Here is a 17,420-nt window from a genome sequence, read left to right as displayed (position 1 = left end):
GCTACAGCTAGAACCCGTAGTCCATGGGGGAACTACTCACGGAGCTTGATGGAGGCGATGGCGTTGATGGAGATGGCTTCCGGGGGCACTTCCCGTCCGGCAGGGTGCCGGGATAGAGACTTCTGTCCCCGAATTGGAGTTTCGCGATGGTGGCGGCGCCCCGGAGTCTTTCCGGAGTTTCGTCAAGAGGTACGGTGTTTTTAGGTCGAAAGGGATTTTATAGGCGAAGAGGCGGCGCAGGGGGCACTGGGGCTCCCCACCATAGGCCGGCGCGGGCCCGGGCCAGGCCGCGCCGCCTTATGGTGTGGTGGCCCTCCGGCCCCTCTCCGACTCTTCTTCGGTGTTCTGGATGCTTCCGGAAAAATAGGAGGTTTGGTCTTCGTTTCGTCGAATTCGAGAATATTGCCCGAACAGCCTTTCCGGAACCAAAAACGAGCGAAAACGAGAACTGGCACCGTGGCATCTTGTTAATAGGTTAGTTCCGGAAAATGCATGAAATCATCATAAAGTGCAAGCAAAACATGTAAGTATTGTCATAAAACAAGCATGGAACGACAGAAATTATGGATACGTCGGGGACGTATCAGTGTTGTACGCAATTGGGGAGCTCAGAGGTGAAATGATCAAGCCAGCATCAATGAACACACCAACCAAGATCCAGAACAGCTACAGGTGGTTCCCCTATTTCAGGATGAGTACAAAATCATGTTTCTTCTACCTATCAGATTTGTGGTACTGTCAGAAACATGACTGTGTGCTAAAATTTTTACATGATTGCATTGGGGCTATTGATGGTACTCATGTCACTGCGAAGGTACCGAGGTCAATGCATGCAGCATTCCGCGGGAGGAAGCACTACACCAGTCAGAACGTGCTAGCAGCTGTGGATTTCGATATGAGGTTCACCTACGTGATTGCTGGGTGGGAGGGTTCAGCTCATGATGCAAGCATCCTGACCGATAGCTTGTCAAGACCTGATGGGTTGCAAATCCTTGACAGTAAGTTCTACCTTGGAGATGTTGCATGCCGACCTGGAATTCTACCTCCCTTCAGGAAAACAAGGTACCACCTCAACGAGTTCTCTGCGAAGCACCGACCTCTAAATGCGAGAGAGTTGTTCAGACACTCAGGCCTTAGAGTCACCATTGAGAGGGCATTTGCTGCATTGAAGAACAGGTTCAAGGTCCTTGACCAGAAACCGTTCCACACGCTTGCCACTCAGGTAAAGCTGGTCCTTGCTTGCTGGATTCTTCACAACTGGATCCTAGCTAGGTTGGGGTGAGGATGAGTTCTTCGAAGAGGTTGTCACTTTTGATGAAGTAGAGACCGGCCATGGCGTGGACGCAGGCGACAATGATGCCTGGAAGGTGAAGAGGCAAGAGTGGGCAACCCTAATGTGGGAAGCCAGAGGCAACACCACCTTCTGAGAAGAAGTGAAGAAGTGAAAAAGTGAAGAAGAAGAACCCCTATGATCCCATGTTTCTCTAACCCCTTTTCGATCCCCGTATGTTGAACGACCCCGTTATGATAAACTGCAATTCGTAGTAGCTAGGGAGCATCGTGTTATGAACTACCATTCGTACTAGCTAGGGATGATTTCGTGAACCCCCTATGATGCTTCATAAGTTTGCAACTATCATGAACTGTGCTTTATATGTGATGGGAGGTGAGAGCATGGTAAGGCTACCCGTCGTAGAAAAGAGGTAACCTTAGGCATGCATAGATGGTACCAAACAAGCCTAATAACATCTCCATCGAGATTTAGGCTTGGCCGCAGGCAAACAAACAGAAAGTCCTTTTTGGCCCAGTCGATGCAGCCCGACCTACCAAACAACAGGCCAATTTCGGCCCATGGCTCGTTCTGGATGCGCAAGTGTGCTTGCACCGCTGCGCCAGTGAGCCACGAATCAGGCCCAGGCTACCAAACGCGCCCTTAGTGGATCGGCCCAATCGAGTTTCGGCTGCGTACGTGCTTTGAACCATGTACGATCGAGAGAACAAAAAATAGATAGACCGTGTCGTTCTAGTCTCCTCTCTATGTAAGTGTTGGTTCTAGTAGACGGTTTATTTTTATTTTATTTCTTTCTTTCATATATGTTTCTTTCACTGTTTTCTTTTTTCTGTTCTCTTTACTTTATTACCTTTTTAAGTACTTTTTCTATCATGTTCCATGGGATACATTTTTGTCCCTGGTGTATAGGTGTTTATTACTTTATTTTGAAAGATTTGCTTTGTTTTAGTTTTTTTTGTTCCTGGTTATTTTTTCTTGTTTATTGTGATGTTCTTTTGTTCCCTAGTGTATTGATATTTGGTGTTCCTTTGTTCGAAAAGTTTTTTCATTTTAAAAAGTTATTCCAGATACTTCGAAAGTTGTTCCACGACTCTTTAAGAGTTGTTCCAGAAACATTAACATGTTGTTTCTTTTATTTTTTTCCTTTGTGGTCAATTTTTTTCGTAACATTTCAATAATTGTTCCAAACTCTTTAAAAGTTGTTTAAAAAAACAATAACATGTTGTGTCCGCTTGTTTTTTTGTTCCATTCGTGGTCATAAGTTGTTCCACGACACTTCACTAATTGTCGGGACTTTCTAAGAGTTGTTCCAAAAAAAACATTAACATGTTGTTCCTCTTGATTTTTTTGTTTCCTTCGTGGTCATAAATTGTTCCACGACACTTCAAAATTTGTTCGAGGACTCTTTAAGTGTTCCTCCAAAAGCATTAACATGTTGTTCTCTTTGATTTGTTGTTCCCCTCATGGCCATAAATTGTTCCATGACACTTCAATAATAGTTCCGGAACTTTTTAAGAGTTGTTCCAAGAACATTAACATGCATGTTGTTCCTCTTTTTTGTGTTCCCTTCATGGTCATAAACTGGTCCACAAAACTTCAAGAATTGTTCTAAGACTCTTTAAGAGTTGTTCCAAAAAGAAATTTAACATGGTGTTGCTCTTGATTTGTTTTTGTTCCCTTTACGGTCATAAATTGCTCCATGACACTTCAAGGACTATTCCAGGAGTTTTTAAGAGTTGTTCCAAAAACAACATGTTGTTCCTCTTCCTTTTTTGTTTCTTTCATGGTCATAAGTTGTTCCACGACACTTCAAAAAAAATTGAGGACTCTTTAAGAGTTGTTTCCTAGACATTAACCGACTGTATATGCATATATATGACTAGTATAAATATTTGCCATAATATATACTAATATATAGTGATTTGTTCCTTTTATTCTGAAACATTTGTTCCTCTTGTTCTAGCAAATTAGTTCCACAATTTTTTTGTTCCTTGTTATTTTTTATTGTTTCTTACAATGTTATTATTTATTCCTTACCATATAGATTTGTGTTTTGTTCCGAAAGATTGTTTCTCTTATTCCAAAAATAAATGGTTACACAATTATTTTATTTCTAGTTATTTTTTTCTTTTCCCATGTGATGTTCTTTTTTTTTTGTTCCTTAGTGTATAATTTTGTGTTCATTCTTTCTGAAAGATTTATTTAGCTTACTCTGCTAAATTGTTTCCACTAAAATATTGTTCCCAGATGTGTTTTGTGTTTAGCTTCCCTTGTCGTGCTATCAATTTTTTCCAGATCGGAGTCATGATTTTTTTTTTTGCCAATTTGTCTATTCTTGTGTCCACGGTTTAGATGTGATTTGTTCATCAGTCGCTACCTTTGATTTTCATTCCTAGTTTTATTAATTTCTTATATGGAAAAAAGTTTTGTTTCCCTCCAACTTGATTTTTTGTTCCAAGTAATATTTTTTGTATGCGTATATTTTATATCGTTTTACAAAAAAAAAATCCATAGTCATAGGCTGCTAGTCAAAAGTGGATGCAAATTACTCTCTGCGAGCTGAATGTTTTTTCTATTCATCGTGTACAAGGCCAACCCATCTTTCATCTCTTGCAAGCTGAATGGTTTTTCTATTCATCGTGTACAAGGCCAAACCATCTTTCATCTCTCGCAACGCCTCCCCATGGACACGGCAAAGGGGTGCCGGCATAGGATCCACACCAAATCTCAATCCACTAATCCAGCCTTCCACCCCACAGCCATGGCCATGAGCTGAGGAAGATTGAAAAAAGACCGATACAGATCTAGACCCGGCCACCATTTATTTGCCTGGGAGAAGCTAACTCTTTACTCGTCACAAAAGCTATCAGACCCCGCTGCTGCTGCGCCTTCCATTGCTGCATCTCCACTTCTTCCAGAGATTCCAACTAACTAGCATAACCAGGGAGTCGAGCACTAGCTACATCAGGTTATAGTCAGAAGCCACATAACTTCAGTTATGCTTTACCGATACAATCGCCAAGAAGGCGCTCTGCTTGATGGAGTATCGTCGATAGATTGCAGGAGATCCTGGGCCCTTCTGATTTTACTTGCTACTTTCTCCAGATCCATCAACGCGTCACCAGCAGTGCCAGGAGGCTGCTGAACTGATGCGCACTCGGTTGAGGTCTTGAGTTTTTTCAAACTGGTGAGACCTGATTGGCCACTGGTAAGGAACTCACAAGAATGTCCTGAATTGGCCATTGGGGATGTTGGATACTCAGCCTGGATGTTTGTGCAGCATTCATCACTTTCATCAGGCGTAAGTTGCGCTTTTGGGCGGATGACCACTAGAGACGTATCAGGCTCTTCGTTCGTGCATTTTTGTGGTTCCTCCTCGCTATGTGGTTGACTCTTCATGCAGTGCCTGCCATTTCTACTGGCTGGATGTTTTACATCCGGGTCCTTCACTTTCTCCGCGGTAACACATGATCCATTCAAGCAATTGTGTTGTTCCTGCTTCGCTGTGTCAAATGATCCATTCCAGCACTTTTGTACTTCCTTGATACCGTCATCAGATTGCTCAATGTCCTCATCTGAGCTGCTACTTCCTGTATCTGTATACCAATAGTAAGCAAAATATTATGGTCTGTTGCGAAGACAGTTGCTCTAATTTAATGCAACTCTAGATGAACAATTCAAAAGCAAACACCTAGTAGATTTAATTCTAAGAAATGCAACAGATGAAAACCTATTCAAGGCAGGTATCAATGAAACATGGTTCAGTAAGCCTGTGAAAACTAATCCCGCCTGCACGAAACTGTCATCAAACTGGTCCAGTCTGGTTTTCTTTAAAAGGCGGTTCAGAGATCAGGGCACCTTTTAACCCCGTTTTTTTCTGAAGAGATCCATTGTCACATGTTGCTTGAAATATCTTTTTTAGCAGAAGTTTAGCTTGTTGGAACTAGTTAGTTAAGTACATCAGGTTAACACAGCAACTAAAAATATACACAGAACAATTCGATTTTATGTCTTCATCTATTGCCTCAATCTGAAAGAACAAACCGACGATTCAACAAACAAAACAAGATAACTTGATCACATGCCCTATTACTGCCATGGCTGCGGATCACATGGATACACATTGTAATAGACGCTTGTCAGATCCCTCTACAAGACCACACTATATGTCTCTTATTCTCCCCTAATCCTGCTCTGGCCCCTCCAGCAAAATCCCTAGCTCCCAATACATGCATTACTGGGCATGCCATAAAATATTTATATCGACAAAAGTGAGCAGATGTGCTGTACAAGATTGAATTGATGTGGGCCAGATGTAGGTGCATTTGTGCTGTTACAGCTTGTGTGCACCATCGTTGCGGCATGGATTTTATATAAATTTGCCCCACGCTGGTAGCATGCTGCAGCTCTTTTTTTCATAAAGATATTTTTCATATGAATTGCATGCAGAGACTTGCAGTACGTAAGTGATGAAGGTTTTGAATAATGTATTGTACTCCCTCTTTTCCCAAAATATAAAATGTTTTGGGAAGCCAAATTGACTGGCCAAAACATCTTATATTTAGGAACAGAGGGAGTAATCGTTAAGATTTCACTTTGGACAAGAGTTATGCAGCACTGGCAACAAGCTGCATTATAGTGGTGGTTCTGATGAAATGTCTACATTCAGCATGACAAGGTATGTGTGCTTGAGATTATAGTAAACTTGCGTTGACCACTCCAAAACGTTATAAGGTATGCTACTTCAATGGTTATTTCCAGGATATGAATTAGTGAATGTCTGAATGAGTTAAGGGTTTTTATTGAGAAGGCTTGCCAGTACATGTCAAATTAGTGAATGTCTGGACTCTGATGATGACTGACAGGTAAGAAGAGGAAGGAGACATTTTTGGCGAAGAGAACTCTGCTCAGGAGATAATGAAGAGTCATTGGAAACAAGGAGGTAATACTAGTCTCATCATTTCCTGACTCCTGTTGATTGGCAAAGAGTTAGAGATATCAACTCCTGAGGATATGCTTCAATCAGGAAGATCCCTGTTCACAAGGACAAGAGATAGCTAAGCTCTGCCCTTGGTTAAGATGAGGAATCAACTGGCCAAATGGAGCAGAATCCAGCTAAGACTCTGATTACTTCCATAGTGATGGGGTGGTATGTGTCAAAATATGACAGACTACACCATCACAATTGAAGAGCTGTATCAAAACCATGTAGTTTACAGAAATCAGCAAATTAGTAATACCTGGGTTCTCTGTGACCAAACGGGCAGTATACCAGCATTCACCATTTTCCTGGCACAATAAAACAACTGTTGATTCCAGAAATATAATGGAATGGAGATCTATCTAATTAAATATATAAATTCATTTATAATTAACTGATACTAAATTATCCTACCTTGAAAAGCATATTGTCTGTGTTTATATTATTTTCATCTTAGAGAAGTTACTAATTGGTAAGCCAGATCAGGTTTTCGGAGTCATAATCTTAGGTCAAATTATTTTTCTATTAGCAAAATATCAGGATTGTAGGATCGGCTTGTAAAACGTTGAATAGAAAGATACTGATAAGATCATGATTGGAAATTTTCAAGATTGTCTCTGCTTTGAGTTTCAGATTGGCCAGTTAGAGAATTTCACACAAGAAGGAAATGTCTTCTTGACGCTGAAGTTCGGAACCAGGTAGCCAGCTCCACCATATATTACACTACCCAATACCGTTTAAATAACCCCCTGTGGTGGTTTTTGAACTGTATTTCTTCTTCGAGAAAAAGCAAAAGCCTTGTGTCTCGATGCATTTGATAGAAAGAAGATTTTGTAAAAAAAGGCCTCGAGATGCCAAAACCACATAGTTACAACGCGACGCCCTACACGCTAGGAGCCACAGAGAGAAGTGCCACCAGCCCAGCTGCGTCTACTAAAGCCCACTGTCTGGCCTCAGCCTGGATAGTGTCGAACAAGTTGGCAGCGTTGACCTGCCCGTTGTCGAAGACGAACGCGTACCGATGCTTAGGATGTTTCATGAGACACTGAATTATTATGCAGTTACCTTTGAAAGAGGAGCGCTCCACCCTTTTTCGAGGGACCAATCAAGTGCTGGCCTCAGGTCATCAAGATCGACTTCATAGCATCCACCTTCACCTAGCGGTATTTCAGGACAAACTATCTGTAGACAAGGACCAAGTAGAAATAGTATAATCTAGCGCATATTAAATGTAATCGCCCAAACATAGCGACAAATGTCTGCTGTAAAATATGCAATGAAGGATTTTAAGAAAAAGTTTCTTATCACTAACAAAAACGCAAAGAAGAACAAAGTTACATTATGGACACAACAGCTAACCATGTCTGCACAGAGGCATTCAAATCGTTTGCTAGAAAAGAAGGCATGGACTTCTTCTGGATGCTGGCCCCTCATACTTCGGCTGAGGTTGGTCTCACTTTATATTCCATCTAAGAACCAGAATTTTTTTGGTACTTCCTCTGATTCAAATTAATTGACTCCATGGTTTTAAAGGCGTTAAGGCGTCTTAGAGCGGAGGGGGCGCTCTGACGCTTAGACGACGCCTAGGCGGACGCTTTGGACACCTAGGCGCCTAAAGCGGCCATTTTTCCAAGGCGGAGGGGGAGCGCTTGGACGCCTAAGCGACACCTTTAAAACGATGATTGACTCCACTTTATCTAGATACGGATGTATCTAGTTAACAAAAACATCTAGGTACATCTGTATCTAGACAAAGTGGAGTCAATTAATTTGAATCGGGGGGAGTACCTATAGTCCTACCACTGGCTATAACACTGGTAAGTGGGACAGAGGCACAAACACAACTGACACATTTTTTGACAGATGTGATTCTTAGTTCCTCTCCCGGTGGTAATGAGAGTTTTCCTTTTACGAATTTTTTTGCGATCTTGGATTGTGATTACTAAATGTTTGGAAAGCTGCAACTTCTTGTCCTTCTCAGATTCGCATGATCACCGCGAATGGTCTTGACACCATCTAGTGCAATCGTTGTGCAAATATAGCAAGCACAAGTTGAAATCAACTTGAAATAATTAATTTGCAGATAGAGCAAGCATAATTGCTTGAGCAATCATAATACCATCCTCAATAAGATGATGCTAGGTAAAACATTTTAGAATCTATCAAAGTGAAATTTGAATATAAATAACATGATGATGCTAATTTTTCGATAAAGTTTTGAACAAAAAATAATTAAGACAAGTTTAAATTACAGTGGATAGCTATTTGCATCCATGAAGAGCAGGCAATCGCCATTTGCCATTAACCATACTAAATACTTACCATAGCTTTGTCATCGCCCAGTAACTCGGTAATTTTCCCGGTCCAGAAACAACTGGTGTGCCGCCAGTCAATCAAGTCACCAACTTTCCAAGGGCTGCTTACAACTGCTAGAACATCCATCTTCTGGCCATGCTCAGGAATATCATTATCCCGACACCATGGAGGAAAAGGAGGTCGTAGCATGAGCTCCCTATTCTGTCCTGCTTTCCGACCTGCTTTCCGACGGTATTTTGGGGGAACTTTGTAGAGTCTACTCCAGCTCCTTTCTGTTAGTAGATGAAAGGAATCATTTAGACGTATAAAAAAGTAACAAAAACTAGCTTTGACAGTCTCAGGTTATGTGCCGTTTGGAGGTTTGTTGGCACAGCTTTTCGGTGGTTTCGCTATGCTTGCTTTTGACACTAATATCCAATTATCCATCCAGATTTTCACATGTTTGACACTAACCCTCTAAGGATGAAGGAACATTTCAGGCCTAAAATTGCAACTAAGACGATGCATTATACCTGTTTTAGGCATCCAAGTGAAATACATGTACATGTACTTTCTATTGGCCTAGAGGCCATGCAGTACACGAGTCAATATTCATCCCAACGGTATGTATCACGCTTTACTCTTCCAACCTAAAGTCCAGGACTCAAGCTCGTAGAAAATGTCTGTCAGATATATTTTCAACTTCACATAGTACAGTAGCTGTTGGAATCAAAACATGGCAAAGAGTCCTGGTAAGTTCAGTGGATCTTCTAGTTAATGCAGGCCTTGAAGGGTATATTTGAGCCGCAATGCTTGCTTGTTAGCATTAAACTTAGCTGTACTAAACCCCCACACAAATCATGAGGTTAGTAAAGCTTGTGTTTTCAAGATATTAGTGCAGAAATTCGGGGCAGAGATTTCCCGCTCGTGAAATCCAGTGCTCCCTTTATTTAAAAAAATTAGAAAATCATATTTACAAGTTCCAAAAAAAAATGTGTTAACAATTTCTGTATGTACTTAATAATGTATCCTACAAACTTGCGAATCCTACACAAAAATGAAAAGGTATAGATCTGAGTATAGTAACCAGTGCATATTTTAAAAACTCCAAAATTTGTCATTTTTTTAGCTCAGAATTCAACTAATTTAGCTTTGTAATTTTGCATGCTTGTAGAATATACTACATCCAGATTTTATTTCAGATTTTTCTAAAACTTTTAAGCATAATTTTTTAATATTTTAAAACGAAGGGAGCACTGGAGCTTAGGAGCCAAAAGGACTTTCCGAGAAATTCTAGAAAGTAAACAATATCTAGGAAAAGTGCAAACTGAAACTGCAAGAAGCAGCAATGTGATATGAAGTACAGTTTCCATATGTTAAGGATAGCATGTCATATGAAACAACAGTGCAGCACATGTGCTTCTTTTTTCTATCAATGCATCGAAACGCAAAGCTTTTTGCGTTTTCACGAAAAAAGTCACTTTTGTTTATTTTTGCCCACTGAAGGCTATGTCTCATGGTTTATATTATAGTTCAAGGTTATTATGTCGCTGAGTCGAGTCGAGCTCGTGGAGTTGAGTCGACATGTCGACATGGCACCTGACATGTCGACGATTGGGCGTTGGGCAAAAATAATAATAAATCATATATTTTATGGTAAAAAATGAAATTATACAAATATGGCATCAAATTTCCACCTTATGTGACAAATTGGCCGCAAAGTTATACTAGAGCCGGCCCATTAGGCCCAGCAGCCTGGACGATATAAGAGCACAAAAACCTAGCAGCTCCCCAATGCTGCATAAGAGAGGGTAGCAAGTCAACAGCCTGAACGATATTAGAGCACAGGAAACCTAGCCTCTTCCTTCTACCACCACCTGTACTGCTGTTTCAGCAGCCTGGCGTGGGAACCATGGCGAGCTCCATCAGCTCCATGGAAAGGGAGCCATGGCGAGCTCCAAAATCCCCATAGCCGGCGAGCCACGGCGAGCTCCAGCAGCTGCTCAGCTACGCATCTCCTCTGTCCATGAGCAAATCAGCCACGCCAACTGCATTTCCCCTCTCTCGTTGACTTGCTACCTCCAGATCTGAAGTTTTTGCTCATTTAATGCAAAAAACTCGAGCTTATCCTGCCGATTTCTCCCAGGCCGAGCGGCGCAGTTAGCCGCAGCGACGCCCAGGCGAGCATGGCGAAGCCATTTTTTCTGGGCGCCAGCCTAACTGAGAAATTCTGGGCGTCGCTTTGAGTCGTCCACCTCAGAGCGCTCGGACAAAATAGCGACATTTAGGCAACTATTAGGCGACGAATTAATAACAAAGTTATAGTTTGCACTAGGTTCAACAATCCAGACTGATTCATGTAGCCTAGCAAATAGGGGCGTCTCCAGTGCAGTGTGGGCTGGGTTCGCTGGAGCTCCATTGAAATATTAAGTAGGACAGACCATAGATCAGTTTATAGCTTACATGCTGCAAATTCAAGCCTGGTTCATCGGTCAAACTATGAAAAATGCACCTCAGCTAAGCGTAAGCTGCAAAAAAACGTATCCAGGGAGAGGAAAGGGAGCTAAGCTACAAACTAAAAGAAAAAAATCACCGTCAGATCAAGATAGCCTCCACTATAATAATCAGCATAATACTTCTCTTCAAAAAACTGTGCAGTATACACAAACACCCAGACAAAGCTAGCACAGAAAAAACAAATTCGAATAAAAAGTACTCCCTCCGTCCCAAAATATAAGGCATATAAGTTTAGTCAAAAGTCAACATCTTCTAAGTTTGACCAAGTTTATACAAAAAATATTAACATCTAGAACACTAAATCAATATCAATAGATTCACAATAAAGTATATTTTCTCAATATGTCTACTCAATATTGTAGATATTCATATTTTTCCGTAAATATTTGGTCAAACTTAGTAAGGTTTGACTTTTGATTGAACTTATATGCCTTATATTTGGGACGGAGGAAGTAATAATATATACTATTGGGTTCTCCATATGAAAATGACATATACTATATAGAAGACAAGGCATAAAACTATTACTTACTTTCCTCTGGATAGTCCATATACTCAACCTGATACTCCATGTGACCATTCCTGATACACATATCGCTGATCTGAAAGTGAAACGATTTAGTAATAGCCCATCTCACTATACAGAAAAAGGACCTTTGTCCAAAAAAATCTGAATATATAAGTTGGAACCCATGACATGGATTTTCACAAAATTAGATTAGCAAGCTATCACTTAAGAGTTTTTTCTTTTAAAATGCACATTTTCTACCTCTTTTTACTGATTAAACACTAAAAAGGAGCCCGCAATAGTATACTCCCTCCATTCCAATGAATAAGGCACCCTCTTTTTGTGTGTTTTTTCTTTGACTAAAAATTACTCTAAATATACAAAGATTGTTGGTTTAAAATTAGCATCATTAGAAAGTGCTTTTCAATATTTATCCAACGATATCAATTACATACAATATTATCATGATTTTGTTGCTTAATTTTTTGGTCAAAGTTCGTCTTGAAATGCACGTGCACCTTATTCATTGAAACGGAGGTAGTAAATCTGAGCACCGGGATTCTAACTCTTCGATAGAGTCACGCGCCCCAACTGGACCACACCACCAAGAAGTGGTTCTCCTCAACAAAATATGAGAGAACACATATCGGTGCAGCTGCTAAATGTCTAACCCAACACACCACGAGGCGTGCCTTCTCTAGGGTGGAAATTATGTCAAAAGTGATGCTGTCAAACTCACAAATCCTGCTCTAAGGTCTCGAGTTCAAGTCCTGGCTTTTGCAATTTATCCCAAAATTGTTGTTGCCCCCTCGGTGTCCACGTATAGGCATGTCTTCTCGTCACACGTGGGGTGGGGGGGGTGATGTGTACAAGTGGATTGCACTAGCCCTTTCCATTAGTTTGGACTTTTGGTTGCGTTGGCTAGTGCCTCTCACTTGTCATGGTATCAGAGCCCAGTCTTGGGTTTCGCAATTTCTTCTAGAATTGCTCATGACCCCTCATTACACGTAAAGGCTCCTTGTGCCATACCTCTTAGACTTCATGCACGTGAAGGGGTGGGCTGTTGATGTATGTATATGTGGACTGCAGTGGCCTTTCCATCAGTTTGGACTTTTGGTTGCGTTGGCTAGTGCAAGAAGCTTGAAATGGTATCAGAGCCAAGTTCTCAAGTTCGATTCCTGTCTTTTGCAATTTATCCTAAAATTGATGTTGCCATGTTAAACTGTATAAGTGGATTGCACTATCCCTTCCCATCAATTTGGACTTTTGGTTGCGTTGGCTAGTGCCTCTCACTTATCATCCTGGGTTTCGCAATTTATCCTAAAATTTCTCATGGCCCCTCAGTACACGTATAGGCCTTTTGAGCCATACCTCTGAGTCTACACGTGTTGACTTGTCTTCTCGTCACACTGAGGGGGTGTTGATGTGTATAAGTGGATTGCACTATTCCTTTCCATAATTTTGGAATTGTGGTTGCATTGACTAGTGCGAGAAGCTTGAAATGGTATTGGAGCCAAGGTTCGAGAGCCCTGTTTCGCAATTTATCCTAAAATTGCTCATGACCCCTCGGTACATGTATAGGCCCCTTATAACTCTGAGAGTTCATACACGTGTTGGCCTCCCCGCTAACACTGTCAGTTCGGACCTTTGGTTGCGTTGGCTAGTGCATGAAGCTTGACATGGAATCACAACCTAAGGTCTCGAGTTCGAGTCCTGGATTTCGCAATTTATCCTAAAATTGTTATTGCCCCCTCAGTGTCCATGTATAGGCCTCTTGAGCGATACATCTGAGTCACCGGTCCACGTACAAGGCCTCTTGAGCCTACCTCTGAGTCTCTACACGTGTTGACTTGTCTTCCCCGTCACACGTGTGAGTGGGGGTGTTGAAGTGTCTAAGTGGATTGCACTAGCCAATGTTGGTAGTCATTTGTTAGTCGTCAAGGATGAACAAACACAAGAGACATGTAATTGTTTAGATTTAATCTGATCTTGATACTGTGTTGGTACACATATGGCCAAGATATGACACGAAAAGATGGATCTTCTCCTATTCGCATGTCCATGTAGTCCTACCAATGATGGTATACTACTTGGCACCCCTACCATTGTCAGGTTTTACGAGCTAGGACATAGAAGCATGAGACAAAGAAACCAATCCAAGAGAAGTCCAGACAACTCCATAGTTTAAGATTGAGCTATTAAAAGCATAGTAGGAGAGATTTGAACAATTGGAGGGTGTCAAACAGAAGGTTTTGGCATTGCGGGTTGAAACTCGAACTTGGTGGGGAAAACCTTTATGATATAGTGATTAGTGCAAATTAACAAATAAAAACATAATATGAGAATGTCAGAGCTGGATCAATAGTCTTGGTCATACTATTTTCGATGAAGCGGAAAATTAAAGTTGCAGAATTAAATATTGTCCTGTATAAACAGCAACAGTAAAAGAGATTACTAGTTCAACCTTGCAACGGAACCATGCACCCCTGTAACCAGCATCGAAGGATCTTAACTCTACAACACCTCCAACTTTAAATGGAAGTATTAGGTCCATTCTGAGTCACCCAACTACAAAAAGAAAAGGTTGTGTCAACAGCTCAGGAAGATTTAGTCTAACCACATGCTCAAGTAAGTCATATAAAATGCATACATCAAATATCGACACTGGACAACATAATAGAATAGTTCTATCATGAAAGGTAACCTGAGGCTTTATTAGCAAAAGAGAGCAAACAAAGTAGCTCGGGATTAGGAAATTCGATCTTGAAAAACATTGTCAGCTTTCCTACTGGTTCAGTACTTCAGTGGAGATGGCTCAGATGGCAAATGAGTGAAAGACGAGCTTTACTAGGAGAATTCCAAAATGGCATTGGATCATACGGCTAATAAGTTCACGTATTTTCACCAGTTATTCTGTGCTAATGTTTGTGCATATGCATTTCAGTGAAATGTGCTTTGAAACCACCATAATCAACAGAGGCCAGGCCTCATGCTACCTGGTCGAACACTAAAAGTACGATAACAGGAACATCTCCGGAACTTATTTTTACCAGGATTTTAGGCTTTGACTTACAGTACATATAATGACATGTGACATTTACAACAACAGCAACAACAGAGGGGGGGGGGGGATCACTTTCCTAGGTGTGTTAGATTGCAATAACTGAAAATGTATCGACATTTATGGATGTATGTGGTTAGCAATGCATCAAGGAGAACAACTCTAATCTTTGTTGCCCTCAACTATAACTCACAGTAAGCACTGAATCGTACATAGAGCAGCCCATAAACCTCATCACGAAACAGCTAATATCTCCAATGCCAACCACTGGAAGGCTTTGGTGCGGCAATGTCTGCTTGACTTACATTATTAGTCTGAAATTCTTGCTGTTCCCGACTCGCCCCAAACCTGGTATCCCCGACGAACCTGGGACCATGGACACAAAAAAAAAACGAACTGATTCGAGGAACTAGTCCCAGCACCGAATCTGTTCGGACAAGGGAGGGAGGCGAAGAGGAAGGGAGGGTTAAAGAAGATCTAAGCCCCCGTATTGCACAATAGTTACCTCGCCGGAAGGGGAAAAGGCCCCCTCTTGCGGCCGCACGGCGCGTGGCGTCTCTTCCGCCGCCGAGGCCGATTGATTCTCTCGCCGAGTTCTGGTGCGCCTCCTCCGGCCACAGGCGGGGTTTTCGCCTCTGCGCCGACCCAGGTGCGCCTCGTTAAGTTCAGACTCAGGTGCGCGGTGCGCCTCCGGGACTCCGGGCACAACCCCACCAGGCCACCCCGCGCCGCCGCCTCCGTCGCGCTATATTTGGCACGTTTGCCCGATATGGTTTGGGTTTTCTTTTGTGTTGAAACTCAATCCTGCCGCATCTTTTTTTTTAAGCAAGCAAAATGAGCCCCTGGTCAAAGTTGGGCCAAGCAGGCCCAACCAAATCCGTACCTCAGAAGAGGCGTAAATTTGTGTAAAAAAAAGAGGAGTAAATTTCTCAAAATGAAAAAATGGAGTATAAAAAAAGCTAAATATTTGCCTCCTGCAAATATCGTTTGTTTAAGTCTGTCATACAATGGCACATGTGTCTATGTGCCCTACAAGAGATGCCACGTGGCCAAAATGCAACCATGGTGAACACACGTAGACGCTGACACCGTTTAGGCATAACGATCATTGCCACTAGCATGTCAGCAAATACGTCTAACTGAAGGGGCTCTGGAAAATCCAAATGATGACTAAGATGTCTAAAATGTCGCACCAATTAATGAACAGTTGTATGCACCTCGCAACAAGGGCAACCCATGGAATTGGGAGAAACCACAATCCAGAGGACCCCATGCCTCGTCTTCTTGCTCGTAATTTGCAAGGTGAGGGGGCATCCCCTAAGGAGGCAGTTGGAGGCAACATCCACATGATGAGTTCCTCGGTTATACTGCAATCGTATTTCTCGATCTTTCAGTCTTGTCTCTTGAGGATGGAGAAAAAACAGTGAGATAGATGTTTCAAGCGGTAGAACGGACCAAACAACATGCATACATGCACCGGTCGATAATGACTGAAAGCTTCGATGCATATAATGAAAGAGAAAAACACTTGATGTAGAACCCTAGGGACCTCCGGCATCCAGAAGTCTTGGAAGTCGACATAGATGCTCGGAATCCTCTCTTGTAATGTATGGAGGAGAGGGACAACACAGTCGTAGGAGTCTAGGAACGACCCAAATATCTCCTCCACCGCCCTCTCCTTAGCCCTCCAGACCTTTTCATAAGAAATTGAGCTATTAAATTAGGCCCTAACTATTTTCTGAATGGCCATCACCTCTATTGCTTTGCTCTCCACTATCTCGGCGTACAATAGTCGAGCTAGAATAGTGGAAGTACGGTTTATTCGATGATTTAGCAACATATTTGTGATAACACAGTATCAAGATCAGATTAAGGGAGGTGCTAACTCAGTTTAGTGGAACTAGACATGAATGGTTGCAGGCAGTGTTGTGAATTTGGTGGTGGTGTTGCCTCCATAGGCTTCACATTTTATACCAGAACTGTAGTAGGTATTACCTTAATTTGGTTGATCAGCTGGACCGGTGCTACAGCGCCGGTAGCACCGGCCGCAGCTCCGCCCCTGATCCACATCCTCCTCTTCCATCAGGTTCTATATGTGCCCTTCTTCATCGTCACCATCGGCCTTGCCACTATCAGCATCGCCTCCTCCCTGCATGCCTGACTGCTTTGCCCTAATTCATGGCCACTGCCTCCAACGTGCGACACAGACTATGGCATAGATACATTCATCTCATCAGTTGGTTAACTGTTGTGGCATGGATCAAACTCACCATTGCCTTCATGCAGAGTTACTTTCTTTTCCCTGAGGAGATAGGGTGAGTTCCCATGCACTCGCACGCTTGTAATTAGTGCACCCACTGAGAGGTCTGGTTTATCGGCTTCATATGTTACATTTTTTTGAACTATATTTGGTCCATAGGCATGCACACCGACATTGTATGTTTGAGGAGCAAGCCCAAAATTTACTGCTAACCACTCTTTTGATTGACTAGTGCGCCAATGTTTGAGGGTCCAAAAATTCCAACTCCACATACTGAAACTCACTCACACCAGCTCCCATTGGAGTTGTTCAGATAGTGCCAGGACTATAGTAAACAACAAATTTCACTAAATCAAACATATCACCTATAAAAAATTCTATTTTGTCAAATGCTACGCACGACATTGTATCGTCTAAATATACATCCTAAATAAATAAAAATGAATACCGCCAACACCGTCTAAATAATAGCAACTACATAAAAAAATATTGCCAAACCAATATACA

The 17,420-nt window shown here is 41.9% G+C and overlaps 1 protein-coding gene across 2 annotated transcripts; it reads right to left on the bottom strand.

Annotated features, from left to right (window-relative positions):
• Nucleotides 1-4,060: 4,060 nt before the first annotated feature.
• LOC124701393 lies at nucleotides 4,061-15,326 on the bottom strand. Of its 2 annotated transcripts, none has more exons than XM_047233443.1 (7): nucleotides 15,159-15,326; nucleotides 14,057-14,160; nucleotides 11,617-11,686; nucleotides 8,595-8,860; nucleotides 7,338-7,454; nucleotides 6,532-6,580; nucleotides 4,061-4,887 (listed from the first exon to the last, which is right to left on the bottom strand). In XM_047233443.1, exons 2-7 carry the CDS (start codon nucleotides 14,144-14,146, stop codon nucleotides 4,295-4,297), a joined length of 1,185 nt encoding a protein of 394 aa, XP_047089399.1. In that variant the 5' UTR covers nucleotides 14,147-14,160; nucleotides 15,159-15,326; the 3' UTR covers nucleotides 4,061-4,294. The 2 variants fall into 2 exon arrangements, with proteins under 2 accessions (XP_047089399.1, XP_047089400.1); XM_047233444.1 differs by lacking the exon at nucleotides 15,159-15,326 and adding an exon at nucleotides 14,959-15,001.
• Between the last annotated feature and the right edge of the window lie 2,094 nt (nucleotides 15,327-17,420).

This window comes from Lolium rigidum, chromosome 3 (assembly GCF_022539505.1).
Source record: "Lolium rigidum isolate FL_2022 chromosome 3, APGP_CSIRO_Lrig_0.1, whole genome shotgun sequence".
Lineage (NCBI taxonomy): Eukaryota > Viridiplantae > Streptophyta > Magnoliopsida > Poales > Poaceae > Lolium > Lolium rigidum.
This window is presented reverse-complemented; position numbering and strand designations above follow the sequence as displayed.